Source organism: Typopeltis vanoorti, chromosome 10 (genome assembly GCF_054136105.1).
Source record: "Typopeltis vanoorti isolate ZY-2024b chromosome 10, IOZ_Tvanoo_1.0, whole genome shotgun sequence".
Taxonomy (NCBI): domain Eukaryota; kingdom Metazoa; phylum Arthropoda; class Arachnida; order Uropygi; family Thelyphonidae; genus Typopeltis; species Typopeltis vanoorti.
The window spans coordinates 102,646,558-102,660,014 of NC_143558.1; the positions used below are offsets into that span (position 1 = coordinate 102,646,558).

Sequence of the window (13,457 nt, forward strand, 5' to 3'; positions counted from 1 at the left end):
GGCATGTCTCCACAATAATCCTGTGACTGTGAGAATGCAGAAAGTTATGTCATGAGAGATTGAATGCTTTGTTGAGAACGATGTCACAAGCACTAACATACCTGAATGTGAGAACCTATCATCATTCTACTGGACACTTCCTAACACCACAACTTGATGCGACAAAGGGCAATGAAATCGGGCACTTTTCTGACAATACGCAAACAATATACACATTCTCTTCACTGATGAGAAGATTTTCACCATTGAAGAGTTGTTTAACCTCCAAAACAATGGTATATTCCCCGGATGGTTGCACAGCACCTGCCACATCCCCCCACGTCGTTTAGTGTGGGGGGGGCATATCAAGTGGTATATTATGGGATACTAAGGTAAATGATGTGAAATCATTAGCCTCTATATACAAGTTCTTCAATCATGGAAGTTACTTCATGTGTAAACTTTATGACTTTATACACTTAATTATAAAGGAGAAAGGAATCAAATCCTCCACCAAAGTCCCTGAACAACACCTTGTTTCATGGTAAGCAGCAGACCTTCCAACAGAACTTGGCCACTACACACAAGATAAGGACCACACAACAGTGGTTGGAGGCAAATGTGCCCAACCGCATATCGCCATCTGGAAGTCCCAATCTGAATCTGTTGGACTTCAAATTGTGGTTGGAACTTGAGAGTACCCTGAAAGAAATGACACTCCAGCATTGCCAGCCTGAAGATGGGTTTGGAGCGAGGAGTGGCAGCGTTTCCATTTCTCACAGATTTCAGGCATGCATGAAAGCAAAGGGGGAAATTTCTAACATCGAGTGCTGCTATATGTACATGATAAATGTGGTTTGTATGTAATGAAAGATGTAAACAATTTTCTGATAGATTAATGGTTTATGTACTGTTCAAGTTGTAAAAGTATTTATGGCTAGACCAGTAATATGTAGCCAAAATTATATTAGCATATTCTGGTCATATTTAGTATTAAGAATGTCAGTAATAATAATCAGAACGTTGTTGAGGGGGGATCATGCTGTCAACCAGCTGTAGCCCAATTTAGGTCACACGATACATGCCAAGGGAAACATTTAGTTTAAAATGCCATTTTCAGATTTTTTACACTTTTGCACTTATCTGTGAAAATATAGCAACAAAAAAAAAGTGATGGGGGCAGAAGGTAATCAAAAATGAAAAAAATGCCTTCTACTTCCTGAAGACCTTTTGCGTTATCCCTAGGGATACGTGCACCCAACTTGAGGAAACTCTGTGTTAAGCCATTAAGCCTCACATGTAATAAGAATATGAATAGATGAATTAATTGATTTACTACTTAAAATATGGTGTGATATTAACTGTCCTGTTATATGAAATTGAAAAGCTTGCTGGATGTGTCCAGCAAGCTTTGACATATTGCTTTCAAGGGGAGGAGATGGGAATGATTCATCTTTTGTGTTAGTGTGATGGTGTCCACTATCCTTTTTGTGTGTGTGTGTGTGTGTGTGTGTGAGAGCATGCCAGGTATCAATTGTCATTTTTATTGGGGGGGGGGTAGTTCAATACAAAGTAGGTATTTGTACAACTAATAGAAAATATAATTAAACATGAAATGATGCTAACTTAAATTTTATTTATTCAGTATTGAAGCATTATTAATATTTAGAAATTTCCATGGAGATTTGTATATTTAAGTTGCAACATACAGTAGATTCTATTTAAATTGGGGCAAGTTAAAGAGAGAGAGAGAGAGAAGAATATTACATTACAAGAATTTGCTTGGTTTATAATAATTTGGAACTTCCACAATGCCATTTAATTGTGTCAGTCAATAACTGCTGACATGCAGAGTGTTAGAAAAATCTATTTTCTGTGTTATAAACACAATATGCTGTTTGGATCAAAGAAGGCAATGAATCGTGTAACAGTGTTATGGTGTTCAAACATGTCAGGAATTGGCAAACAAAAGCTGTTAGTTTGGAAAAAGTGCTAGCCTCGATGCCTGAAAGGGGTCAGAATGGAGAGTTTACCAGTTCAGTACCATGCCAACAAAAATGCATGGATGATAACTGATTTTTTAAAGAATTTGTCTTATGAATTAGGACATAGAATTCAATGGAATACTTGTTTTTGACAGTTGCTAAGAAGGTCAGTGCAGAGTTAATCTTTTACACGCAATAAAGTTTAAAGCTGATAGAGGGCTTGGAAGAAGCACCACGACCACTCAGAACTGTTTTGCTCACTGTGGTTTTAAACATTCAAATGTGGATGTGTCAGATGTGGCTGACTGAAAATGATTACAAGTTCTATACATGCATTAGATTTCTGCTCTGATTTTGTTGAATTGTAGTGAGTCAAAAAAAAAAAAAGAGAGACAGAGAGACAGGTTACACTCAATCATTTCCTAGACTTGCACACTGTTCTTAGCAAAGAACTGTTGTGTTTAATATGTATATGTGCCTGCTATAAAATTATTTTTATAGCAGAGACACTTGAATTCAAGCCAGTTGTTTGAGTTTCTTTATAAAGCAGTCTTACCACTCAATAAATGAGAAAACTTTTCTAAACTTGTATTTTGTCTTATGTACATACACCTTTTAAACACTATGTGCAACTTCGTGTAATTCGGCAAAGTACACTATTCCTGATGTAGCCAGGTTAACCAGAATCCACTGTGTGTGTGTGTGTGTGTGTGTGTGTGTGAAATAAACCTGGGTGAGGGGTAGTAATTTCTGCTATCTCTGTCATGTTCTCAACCAAGAAAATACCATACATCTTATGGCTAAACAAAGGTTATTTTAAACTTTGTTTAGCCATTAGATCATATGGGGTCATTTAACTTCCATAGTAACACTCGTCTGTAGGGCGTCTCAAACTCAACACAACTATCACGGCGTGCTTTCTGATGATTTTGCATGAGTTAATGTGCTTATATTCTCTCACTTTATCAGGTTTTAGCTTGTCAAGCTGTTGCCAGCATATACATGCAGTCCCCAATGTTAGTCTTCCATAAGTAAGCATACAGCCCACATGGTGCATGCATGTACTTTCCTCTTCTCAGTTTTGTATTCAACACTGATGTGCTACACATACCAGCCACTGAATTAGAAACTTTTATGCAGGTGTGCACATTGCATCACCATGTGTTCCATGCAACTATTTAAGAATGCTGCTGGTCAGTAATCGTCAATTATGCTGATCACAATGGGTAAAACAAAGGATCTTTCAGAGTTCGATAAAGAGCTTATTGTGGGTGCCCAATCTGGCTAGAGCCACAATTTTGAAAACAGCAGAGTTGACTGGTTTCTCAAAAGATGAGATATCTTGGGTGTTTAATCAATGGAAAACATAACTCTCATTGCTTGTCTAAGAGGCATAACTGTGCTCCTAAGGAACAAGATCGCTGTCATCTGAGAAGGCTTGTACAGGCAAACTTCCTGTGTGCAGCAGTTGACTGAAGCATTTATTTAAGGCTGTTCCCAACCCATGTCTCACCGAACTATGTGTAGAGAACTGAAGCAGATCAGTACTGGCAATCACTAAAGGAGGTCTGGTATTAAATTAAAGTTTCTAATTTAGCAGCTGGGTATGTATTATGTTTTTAGTGCTGCATGTTTGCGTGCTATATATTTTTAGTATTAGCATGAATCCTAATGTCTCAGTTCTTAAAATTCAAAAGTGAAATCTATGATGCTTTAACTTGTTATGGAGAGAATTATGAAGAGAAGAAATAAGTCATGCTTAGTGATCTCTTGATAATATAAGGTGAGAATAAGCAAATTATAGATTAAATTTTTAAAAAAATATTTTGTCATATTATTCATACTGTATTTTATTACTTTTCATTAATAATTACATATTGAAATCCAATTTATGTGTGAAATCCGTGACTAAAACTAAAAGAAATAACCTTTAAAACACGTTAATGCACTGCTGCATACATGCAACAAGCTGTAACTAACAAGTGAAGGGATTAAATCTGACTTACATAAAGTTTGCAGAATGTGACTATCACGCAAGTTGGGGACTGCCTGTATTTATTCAAAATTTTTATTATTATTACATGATACTTCCAAGGACTTATTGTGGGAGGGCACACCACCTCACTACACTGTCTACCCAACTTAATCCTCTAACTACACAATGACACTTCTGCCATCAATACACCATGCCATGTACTGCCCACCACAATTAGAATATTTGTCTGTAAATTGCATGTGAATTGAAAAAGCCCATATAAAGATTCCTCTCTCCACAATGAGGAGAACTGAACTCAAGTTCTTTCCAATCAAAGGGTGAAATGTTGTTCTAATCTCTACAGAGGTGCATTTTTAGTACTTTTTTCTTTTTTTTTTTTATTAATTTCTTCACTATTTCTTGTCTTTTCTTTTTTTTATTTATTTGAATGCCTTTATCTTCACAATATTCTGCTCTGAATTTGTATGCTTGGTGTATTCTAGTTACTTATTTTCACCCAAGAAACACTTGACTATCAGAGTCAAGCAGATGTTATGGCCTTGCAAAGGGACTTGAAAAGATTGCATGAATGGGCAGGTAAGTGGAACTGTCAACTCAATGTTGCAAAGTGTAAGGTTTTGAGATTTGGTAAGCAACAATGGGATGGGAAGTATACACTTGGTGGGGAAACTTAAAGGAAATAGGAGTGATGGTGGATAAGCACCTGAAATTCAGGGACCACATTGCACAAGTTGTGAAGAAGTCACATCGAATAATGGCAATGATGCAGAGGACCCTGACATGCAGAAATAGAGAAGTTATGATGTCATTGTATAAGGCCTTGATTGGGTCTCATATGGATAATTGTGCACAGATTTGGTCACCAGGTTTTCATGGTAAGGAGGATATGTTAGAAAGGGTCTAGAGAAGATTCACAAAGGTGGTCAGTGGTCTTTGGAATGTAGAGTACCAGAACATTGAAAGAAGGTAAATTGCAAAACCTTGTGAGTAGAAGGAAGAATATGATTGGCACATATAAGCTAGTCAGGGGTTATCAGGTTGACATGGAAGAGATTTTTCATAGAATAGGAGGGGGGGGGGTAGAACAAGAGGCCATCGCTGGAAACTGTAAGCAGGATGTGAGGAGCAGATTCTTTGCATGGAGAGTGGTTGGTGAATGGAATGCATTGCCTGAGTATGTTGTGAATGTAGACACATTGAATCAGTTTAAAGCACAGTTGGATGAGCATCGTGCGTACCTCCCACGATGAGTCCGACTCCATGTAGGTCAGATATTAATAAAGTTTTACTAGTGTACTAATTTCAACATAGTTAATTATTTCAGGCAAATGACATTAATTGAAAACTCACATAATGTTTTGAAATTTAATGTTAATTCTGGGTTTTCATTTTTATAATTACATACTCTTCTAGTTTGCATTCTGCCTTCAAATGATTTTGCTACCTCCATGTACAAGTTTTTAATCTACTTTATGATTATCACTCATTAGTAGAAAACCACGATGTTTCATACTTTGCCTAAAAAATAAAATATTGGGTGTATTCTGCTCATTATGAAGATTTCAGTAAGTTCCCTGAAACAAATGATCCCAAGAGACTTAAAGATTGGTACAAAAAGTTCAAGCAATGGCATTCAGTGGGGTAACCCACTGAATGCCAGTAGTTTCTTGGGTATTTATTTTGAGGGAATGGGGTTCCCCTCAATTCACTACATCAAATCTTGCACTATAACAAACCATTTCTCTTGTCCTACAGGTTCACTATAGTGAGTGTTTACTATATAATTAACACTTCAGGAACTGGCAGTAAAAACCATTGCTATACTGCCAGCACGAGATTTTGAGTTTTTGATTTTGTAGTAGTGTGGATGTTATTAACATATTCGCTGCCAACTACGAGAACACTCGTAGTTGGTAAACCAGCTACGAGTATACTCGTGTGACTTACTGCTGGCAACGAGATTACTGTACTGACCTTGAAGAAGTGAAAATGCTTGGCTTGTGGAGCTAGCATCAAAACTGTGTATTCTCATAGAAGGTATATGCTCTGCACAAGCCAACTATGAGTATACTCGTATGACGTTTACCGCCGGCAACGAGATTACCGTACTGACCTTGAAGAAGTGAAACTGCTCGGCGTACAGGGACAGACTATGCCGAAGTAGCGTGGTAGTGAACGTGTTAAAAATTATTTCTAATATAAGCCAGCTGGAAAAATTTATATAGATATTAGAAATCACCTTAAAAAATTGTTCATGCTTAATTTGGAACACCTCTGTAGCATTTGCAATGATGTTAGGTGGAATGACCCAGATTTGGAATCTGTCAGAGATATGAGGAACTTCTCTAAGGGCTTTTCAGTTGAACATTAGCTAATCCCGTATGTTAACAAATGAATTTAATGTGTCATTTTTCTATTTTGCAAAGATGGAGAGCCACTAGCAACCCAGGGAGATTAAGTGTGGTACTTCACTATTTATATACCTCCTTATTTTAGTAGTGAATATAAATTTACCAAAACTCATCAAAAGTTGTCTTCTCTTCACATTACATTAATCACTTTGTGCAACATACAATAATGTAAACATCTATTTTATAGTAACAGTAAAAATTGCATAATACTATTAGCATTTTGTATATGTAATTTGGTTTTTGTTTTAGCAGTACAATCATTGCTCACTACAGCAGACACTTATAATGAGTTTGATATAGCCAACTATTGAAACATCCTAGCCAAAGACACTGCCCTAAAAGAAATTCACTTAACTCTTTCATTCCTACAAGTCTACTATAGTAAGCATTGATCATTTACTTGTTGATGCAGCTATTCACTAACTAGGAATCATGCCAAGTGGTCCTTGAAAAATGTAGTCCAGTGGACATGTATTTGTCAGAAGTTATTTTACTCTGATCCCGGCTGATTTTTATTTTTCACATTTGATTTAGCAGATCATACAGAAACCTTTTTAATTGGATATTATTAGCTTACCCATTTTTATGGCCTATTAGCAACCAACGTAATGGTGTACTGTAGATATGTAGAACTGGTATTAACATGTTCACACAGCACATTAGCACATGTTGTGTTGACTTGATGAAAAGCAGAACTGACTTATAAAAAATCTAGCAGCTACTTGTTCAATATGGAAATGGCTTTAATGAGCTGTTGCTGGTGCACATAATTAGATGTTTCCTATTTATAATGAAAGATTTAAATGGGAAACCACAAGTCTCCATGACTCAGAATTTAGTGGGCAGGTATTTCTTCTATTGTAGACATTACAATCACCACCACTTTCACCATATTCTCTAGCTTCATTCAATCCCTTCTTTGAGAGGATATCCTGGAAACCTGTCACACTAAAAGAAAATTAAACCATCAATTTTTATGTAATGTATATTAAATATTAAATATATGATATATTGTAGATAAACTTTAGTAAAATCAAAATAATGCTGATGAGAACAGAGACGTTAACACTTAGAAGTGGAAAGAAATAAACTGGAACAGGTTGAAAAAAAAATTATTACTTAGGAGGCACTTTAATCACAGACAAATGTTGTTCTTTTGTTTTTTCATAAACTGATTAAATCTAGGATGGGCTACTATAGCCAAACTTACACATCTCTCTAAAGTATATATCTCACAGTTCTTGTTACAGAGACTTGGGTTATGAATAAATGGACTGATATGAAAACCAATCAGATCTAAGAAGAATTACACTTACCACATTCCAAATAATAGCAAGAATCAAAGAAAAACAGTTACAATGGCATGGACATGTATACAGAATACCTACTGAAAGATTTCCTCAACTTCTCCAAAAAGATTGTTAATTTGTTATAGTGAATGAACGTATACCATATTTACTCGAATATAACACACCCTTGCATATAACTAGCACCCCATTTTACTTTATGAAAAAAAGAAATTAAAAGTTTTGCATATACTTGCACATGAAAAAAAGGTTTAAACACATTCATGTGGGGAAATAGTAACTCGCTCCCCATAATAAACAACGCGCCCTCCCCAACAGCCACTACTGCAGATGCAAGAAAAACAAATAATTTTATTGTATCACTGAATAAGGTATAGAGACATTTGCAGTCTGTGTAATATATTTCTCAACAAATAGTGCAGATTAGAGATAACTGGGATATAAACGGCACTAAGTAACGAATCACATGTCCCCTCCCACAAAAACTATGCTGTATAGACTCAAGCAAAACCATATGTTGCACTGGCAAATGCGGAATCTAAAAAAAAAAAATTATTCAATTACATGAAATAAGTGTTTGTTTGATTGCATTTGTTTGACAAATGCAATCAAACAGATCACAAAGGCTAACTCCAAATAAAATTCTACCATGAACATGTCATAACATGTGTGCAAGTCCACCTGCCAACTTGATGCCGAAAACAAGCAGCAATAAAATTCAACTTGTGCGAGTTAGCCTGCCTGCCGACACGGAAGCAGGCTGCCTTACAGATATTCTGGAATTTGGTTGAGAATTAGCATTACAACTCAACATTTGTTGGCTTGCCTTTTTCGTTGGGTCGCACGATCTTTTGTTAATACCACACCAATCATATGCACGTCTTCATAGTTGCTCTATCTCTACTGGCCTACCATTGCTGTCTGCTTCATGCTCTGCTTTCACTTCTCATTAGTCATTCATGAAGGATTGTTCATTACATATCTCAAGTCTTATAAATTGATTTTTTTCTTCTTCTCCAAAACAGATTGTTAACTTGTTATATAGTGAATGTACCATAATGGTGTTTGCTGTAGCAGAAGTTGACTATTCAATTTAGTGAATTAAATATACATGCACAAGAATGCCTACTGAAAGATTTCCTCAAATTCTCCAAAACAGATTGTTAACTTATTATAGTGAGTGAATGTACCACACACACAAAATGCCTAGAAGTTGAGAAAGATTTTCTCAACTTCTCCAAAAAGATTGTTAATTTGTTATAGTGAATGAATGTACCATAGCAAAAGTTGACTATTCAATTTAGTGAATTATATATATATAGTGAATCATGTTTCTGGAAAATAGTGTGATAGATAAATTTGGTGTACATCCTGCATCTCTACTTCTCAGTCTTTTCATGTGGTTCCATTTTGTAGATGGCATTTTCGAACCTGCAGCCTCTTGGCTGGAGTGGATACACTAGCCAACCAGGCTGACTATATATATATATATATATATTATATATATATATATATAATCTTATAAGTTTTTGTTTTGTTTATTTTTTAATGTTGTCTGGAACTCCTGCACAAGAGACCAAACATGGAACTTTTTTCGAGCTACTTCAGACCTTCACTAAGCTGGGTAGGGGGATCTCACAACAGTCAGTTCATCTCCCACCTAAAGACAATCGTAAACATCCTTGTCAATAGCAGGATTCAAACCCACAGCCTATTGGCTGGAGAGTAGGTACATTAGCAACTCGGCCAACCAGACTGGTTAATAAAAGTTAAAGTGTTTGGAGCTTAACTGACAAAAATGGCACTGCAACTAGCAGGATGGATTAAAATTTAAGTTATAATTTTGCATGAGAAATTGAGTGAGAAAAATTAAGGAACTTTCCTTTTTTGTTTTCTTAGGTACTGCTTAGTTTTGGCCACTAAACAGAAGAACAGTATGGATAAGTTTGGAATGGTGAATTCTCTAAACATATTTAATCTGGCACATACCCACCAGAATTTTAGTGAGAATATCATAAAAATATTCAATATTTGTTTTCAGATTGCAGGAAAAGTCAAAGAGCTTGAAAAATGATCAGGTGATTAGTTGATGTTTGCCATAAAATCTAAGTTTCAAGGCAAAGCAAAAACTTTTATTCACATTTCCATAAGGGTGGGATAGACTTATCCACAATTTAAGAAAAAAATATCATTAGTATTATACATTTCTTGTAGATACCATGAAATCTGAAAACTCATTGTGGAAGACCCATTACCTCTCCTTAAACTTGTTCAATGACAAAGCACTCGCAGCCATCTCTGGAAACTCATTCACCACCTTCTAAAGCAAAAAAACCAACAATCTTGCTAACCACACTCTTACACAATTTCCACAGGTGACTCCACATTCTGCCATATACTGAAAAAGTCTTTGGTAGTTGTTGTCGAGTCCATTGAAGAGCTTCTAGATATAACCATGGGCCTGTAGAACTTTGATGGAGTAGAGTATTTCTATAGGGTTATTGTCAATTTTCTATAGAGCAGCAGTAATTGCTGGATAAGAATAGATATGGGCAGGTGTTAGTTCGACTCCTGGACAGTTCTTGCATATTTCATAGCTTCTAGTACCATCTGGCTGAATTTTCATGCCTTTAAAATGTTCCGTCTTTGGTATCAACCCTTTAATAATAAAGGGCTGGTAAAACCTTTTAATAATTTATATTTAAACCTTTGGTAAAACCCTTTAGTAATTTATAGGTGTGCTTCTATTATGTCCTCTCTTTTTTGTCCACAGACATTCATTTGAAACCCACAGATATTCTCATATAAAGCATTCCATTGACCTGCCACAACCTTTGTCACTTGCCTCTGAATTGTCTTTTTTCCAATTTGATTCTATAAGCTGTATCTAAAGCATGATCTGCAATGCCTGATTGACCATAGTCATGACTGCAAATGTTTTTGTTCTTCCATGTGGATGTTAGCTGATCGTTCTGTCTCATAGTAGACCAACTTGCAAGAACAGGGCACTTTATATACTCCAGGCATAGCACAACGTATAAGGGTATCAAAGCTTTTGGTGGGGCTTGAATGCCATGCAGGGATTTTATTTCTTTAAGACTGGCTATTTTTTCTGAAGTGCCTCAAACATGTCCAAGGTGCTTCGATTATTTTTCAACCTTTCTCAATGCTGTTTCACTCCATTAACCTCTAACCTGAGTTTCTCCCAGCACTAAGCCTTAACACACAGAATACCATAATTCTACTGATGTTATTTATTTGCAAATAAAGATATTAATTTTAAAAAGGTTTTGGAAGTTTATTTTCCACTTGGTTAGGCTATAATAAATTTATTTTAATCCTTTATCCAAGTGTAAGCAAACAAAGTTTGCGCCTGAAGTATCTTCAGGAGTAAGGCAACTCATAGTAAAGGTGGACCAAGCTCTCATCACTCCTTGTCTCAGTATCTCCCATAATGCAAAGCATATCTCCTTGTGGACATGTATCATGCTATGCATTAAGGGAAGGGCCACTACCCAGACCGGTTTCAACCTTTATTAAGGTCTCGTCAGTGGGAGCCAGGTGCAGAAGTGGCGTTGAAACCAGTCTGGGTAGTGGCCCTTCCCTTAATGCATAGCATGATACATGTCTGCAAGGAGATGTGCTTTGCATTGTTGATTTCTGTATTTACTGCCTCCGTTTCTTCTTCTGTTGTGACTGCAGTGGTAGTTCCTTGATTGTAGTGCTGCTGTTTATTTTCTGTTACTGTATCTATGGTGGCGGATTGATCGTTGACTGGTTCGTCCTGCCTTATATCTTTCTTAGTTGTTTCTGCCGTTTTGCTTGTAGATTTATCTGTTAGTTTACGTGGCGGTGTTTCGAGGGTGGCAGCATGACTCTTTGCTGTTGTTGTTTCCTCATGTGCGGCCTTCAGGGTTGGGAAATCATTTGGTTCTGTGGCACTGACATTTTTTCCTGGTGCTTCGGTGTTGGGTGTGATATTGCCTCCTAATTTTTCTGCAAGGTTTCTCATCGAACAGGTGTCCACTTTATGGTCGTTAGCGGCGGATTTTAAGCAGGCCGACTGGCATTGTGCAAGTGTATGGCAATAAAGATTCCTCAGAAGGATAATGAAATGTTCTGGGACTCCCATTGTTCTTAACACATTCCAGTTTCACATGATCTACAGAGTCAAAAGCCTCGCTATAGTCAAGGAAAAAGGTAGACGTCCACCTTTACGAGTCGCCTCAGTTCTGAAGATACTTCAGGTGCAAACTTTGTTTGCTTACACTTGGATAAAGGATTGAACTAAATTTATTATAGCTAACCAAGTGGAAAATAAACTTCCAACATCTTTCTCTAAATCCAGAGTAATTTAATAATAAGGTGGTACACCTTTTGGCAACTGTATAAGTAAATATGACCTCTCCATTGCTTCTGCCTTAGTATCACCACTTCTGGGTCTGGCTCCCACTGATGAGACCTCAATAAAGGTCGAAACCGGTCCGGGTAGTGGTCCTTTCCTTAATGCACAGCATTAAGGTTTTTTGAGATGTGTCTTTAGTTTTGAAAATAAGCAGAAGTCTGATGAAGCCAAGTCTGGGCTGGTTGTAGAAAACATGTTCAACAATTCAAATCTGATCTCTTCAATAGTTACTGAGGTGATTTGGTTGACCCATGCTAATACAATGTTAAATGTTAGAGATCTCCAACTTATTCAACAGTTGTTTTTGCCAATTGGGATTGGTCATCAATTTCAATTCATCAACTGTTTTGTTCTCAATATTCAACAACAACATATAGTACTTGCATATACAGTTGCTTCAATCAAAAAAAAAAAAAAAAAAAAAAAACTTGTAATTGGGCAGTGAATTTCAATAGCATATTTTCATGCATCAAAAATTTGATTGCCTATGTGCTGTTTTACATACACCACTGCATACTGAATTGCATGCGAAACAAGATGAGTTATTTGATGCCACACAATCCAAGATCAAGCATCATTTGCAAAGACATTTGAGCTGTTATGAAGGAGACGCTTGTAGATACAGTATATTCCTACACGACTTATTCAGGAAGATTATGTTATATAAACATGGTTAATATTGGTCAACACAGCATTATATTACAAGCTGACAAGTATGGTTCTAGGACAGAAGTTTCCAATTATACACCATGCATATCTGCAGTTATGCTCAAAGTGTTGCAGAAATTGGTTAGGAACAGAATACAGGATTTGGTTGATGAACATAAGATTCTCTATGATGGTCAGCATGAGTTTCTGAAGGTCAGGTCTTTTTTTTTTAGCAATCTGCTTACATTTTATAAGATGATGACTGTGTTGCATGGAGATTCATATATACAGAGAGTTTCTTGGATTTTGCAAAGGCATTTGATAATTACCACATAATAGATTGGTGTACAAGCTGCAGAAGATCGACTTTCTGAACGATACCAGTAAGTTGTGTATGATGGAGCAGTGTCTCAGAAAAAGAAGGTAAACAGTGGCATGTCTCATGGTTCTGTTCTTGGGCCCCCTACTGTTTAACTTATTTGTTAATGATATTTCATGTAGATTGACTGGGATTCTTCATGTGTTTTCTGATGATGCAAAGTTAGATAGATTTATCAGGAGTATTGCTGATGTTAATTCTCTACAGAAAGATTTCAATAAACTTTTAGCCTGGACAGATAAGTGAGGTTGGTTTTTATTTATTTATTTGTGTGGGGTCCCCCCCCCCCAGTTCCTTGACCATCCCTTAAGCCTTCTAGTGAAGGATTAAATAAGTATTTTATGACT

At 36.4% G+C, this 13,457-nt stretch overlaps 1 protein-coding gene across 1 annotated transcript in view; it reads right to left on the minus strand.

Annotated features, from left to right (window-relative positions):
* Positions 1–6,897: 6,897 nt before the first annotated feature.
* Desi (DM4/DM12 domain-containing protein Desiccate) overlaps positions 6,898–13,457 on the minus strand; it is a 136,976-nt gene continuing 130,416 nt past the window's right edge. The window contains exon 5 of the mRNA XM_090399084.1: positions 6,898–7,319. Within this exon, the coding sequence (XP_090255210.1) occupies positions 7,157–7,319 (163 nt within the window). The 3' untranslated portion in view covers positions 6,898–7,156. The remainder of the gene's footprint in view (positions 7,320–13,457) is intronic.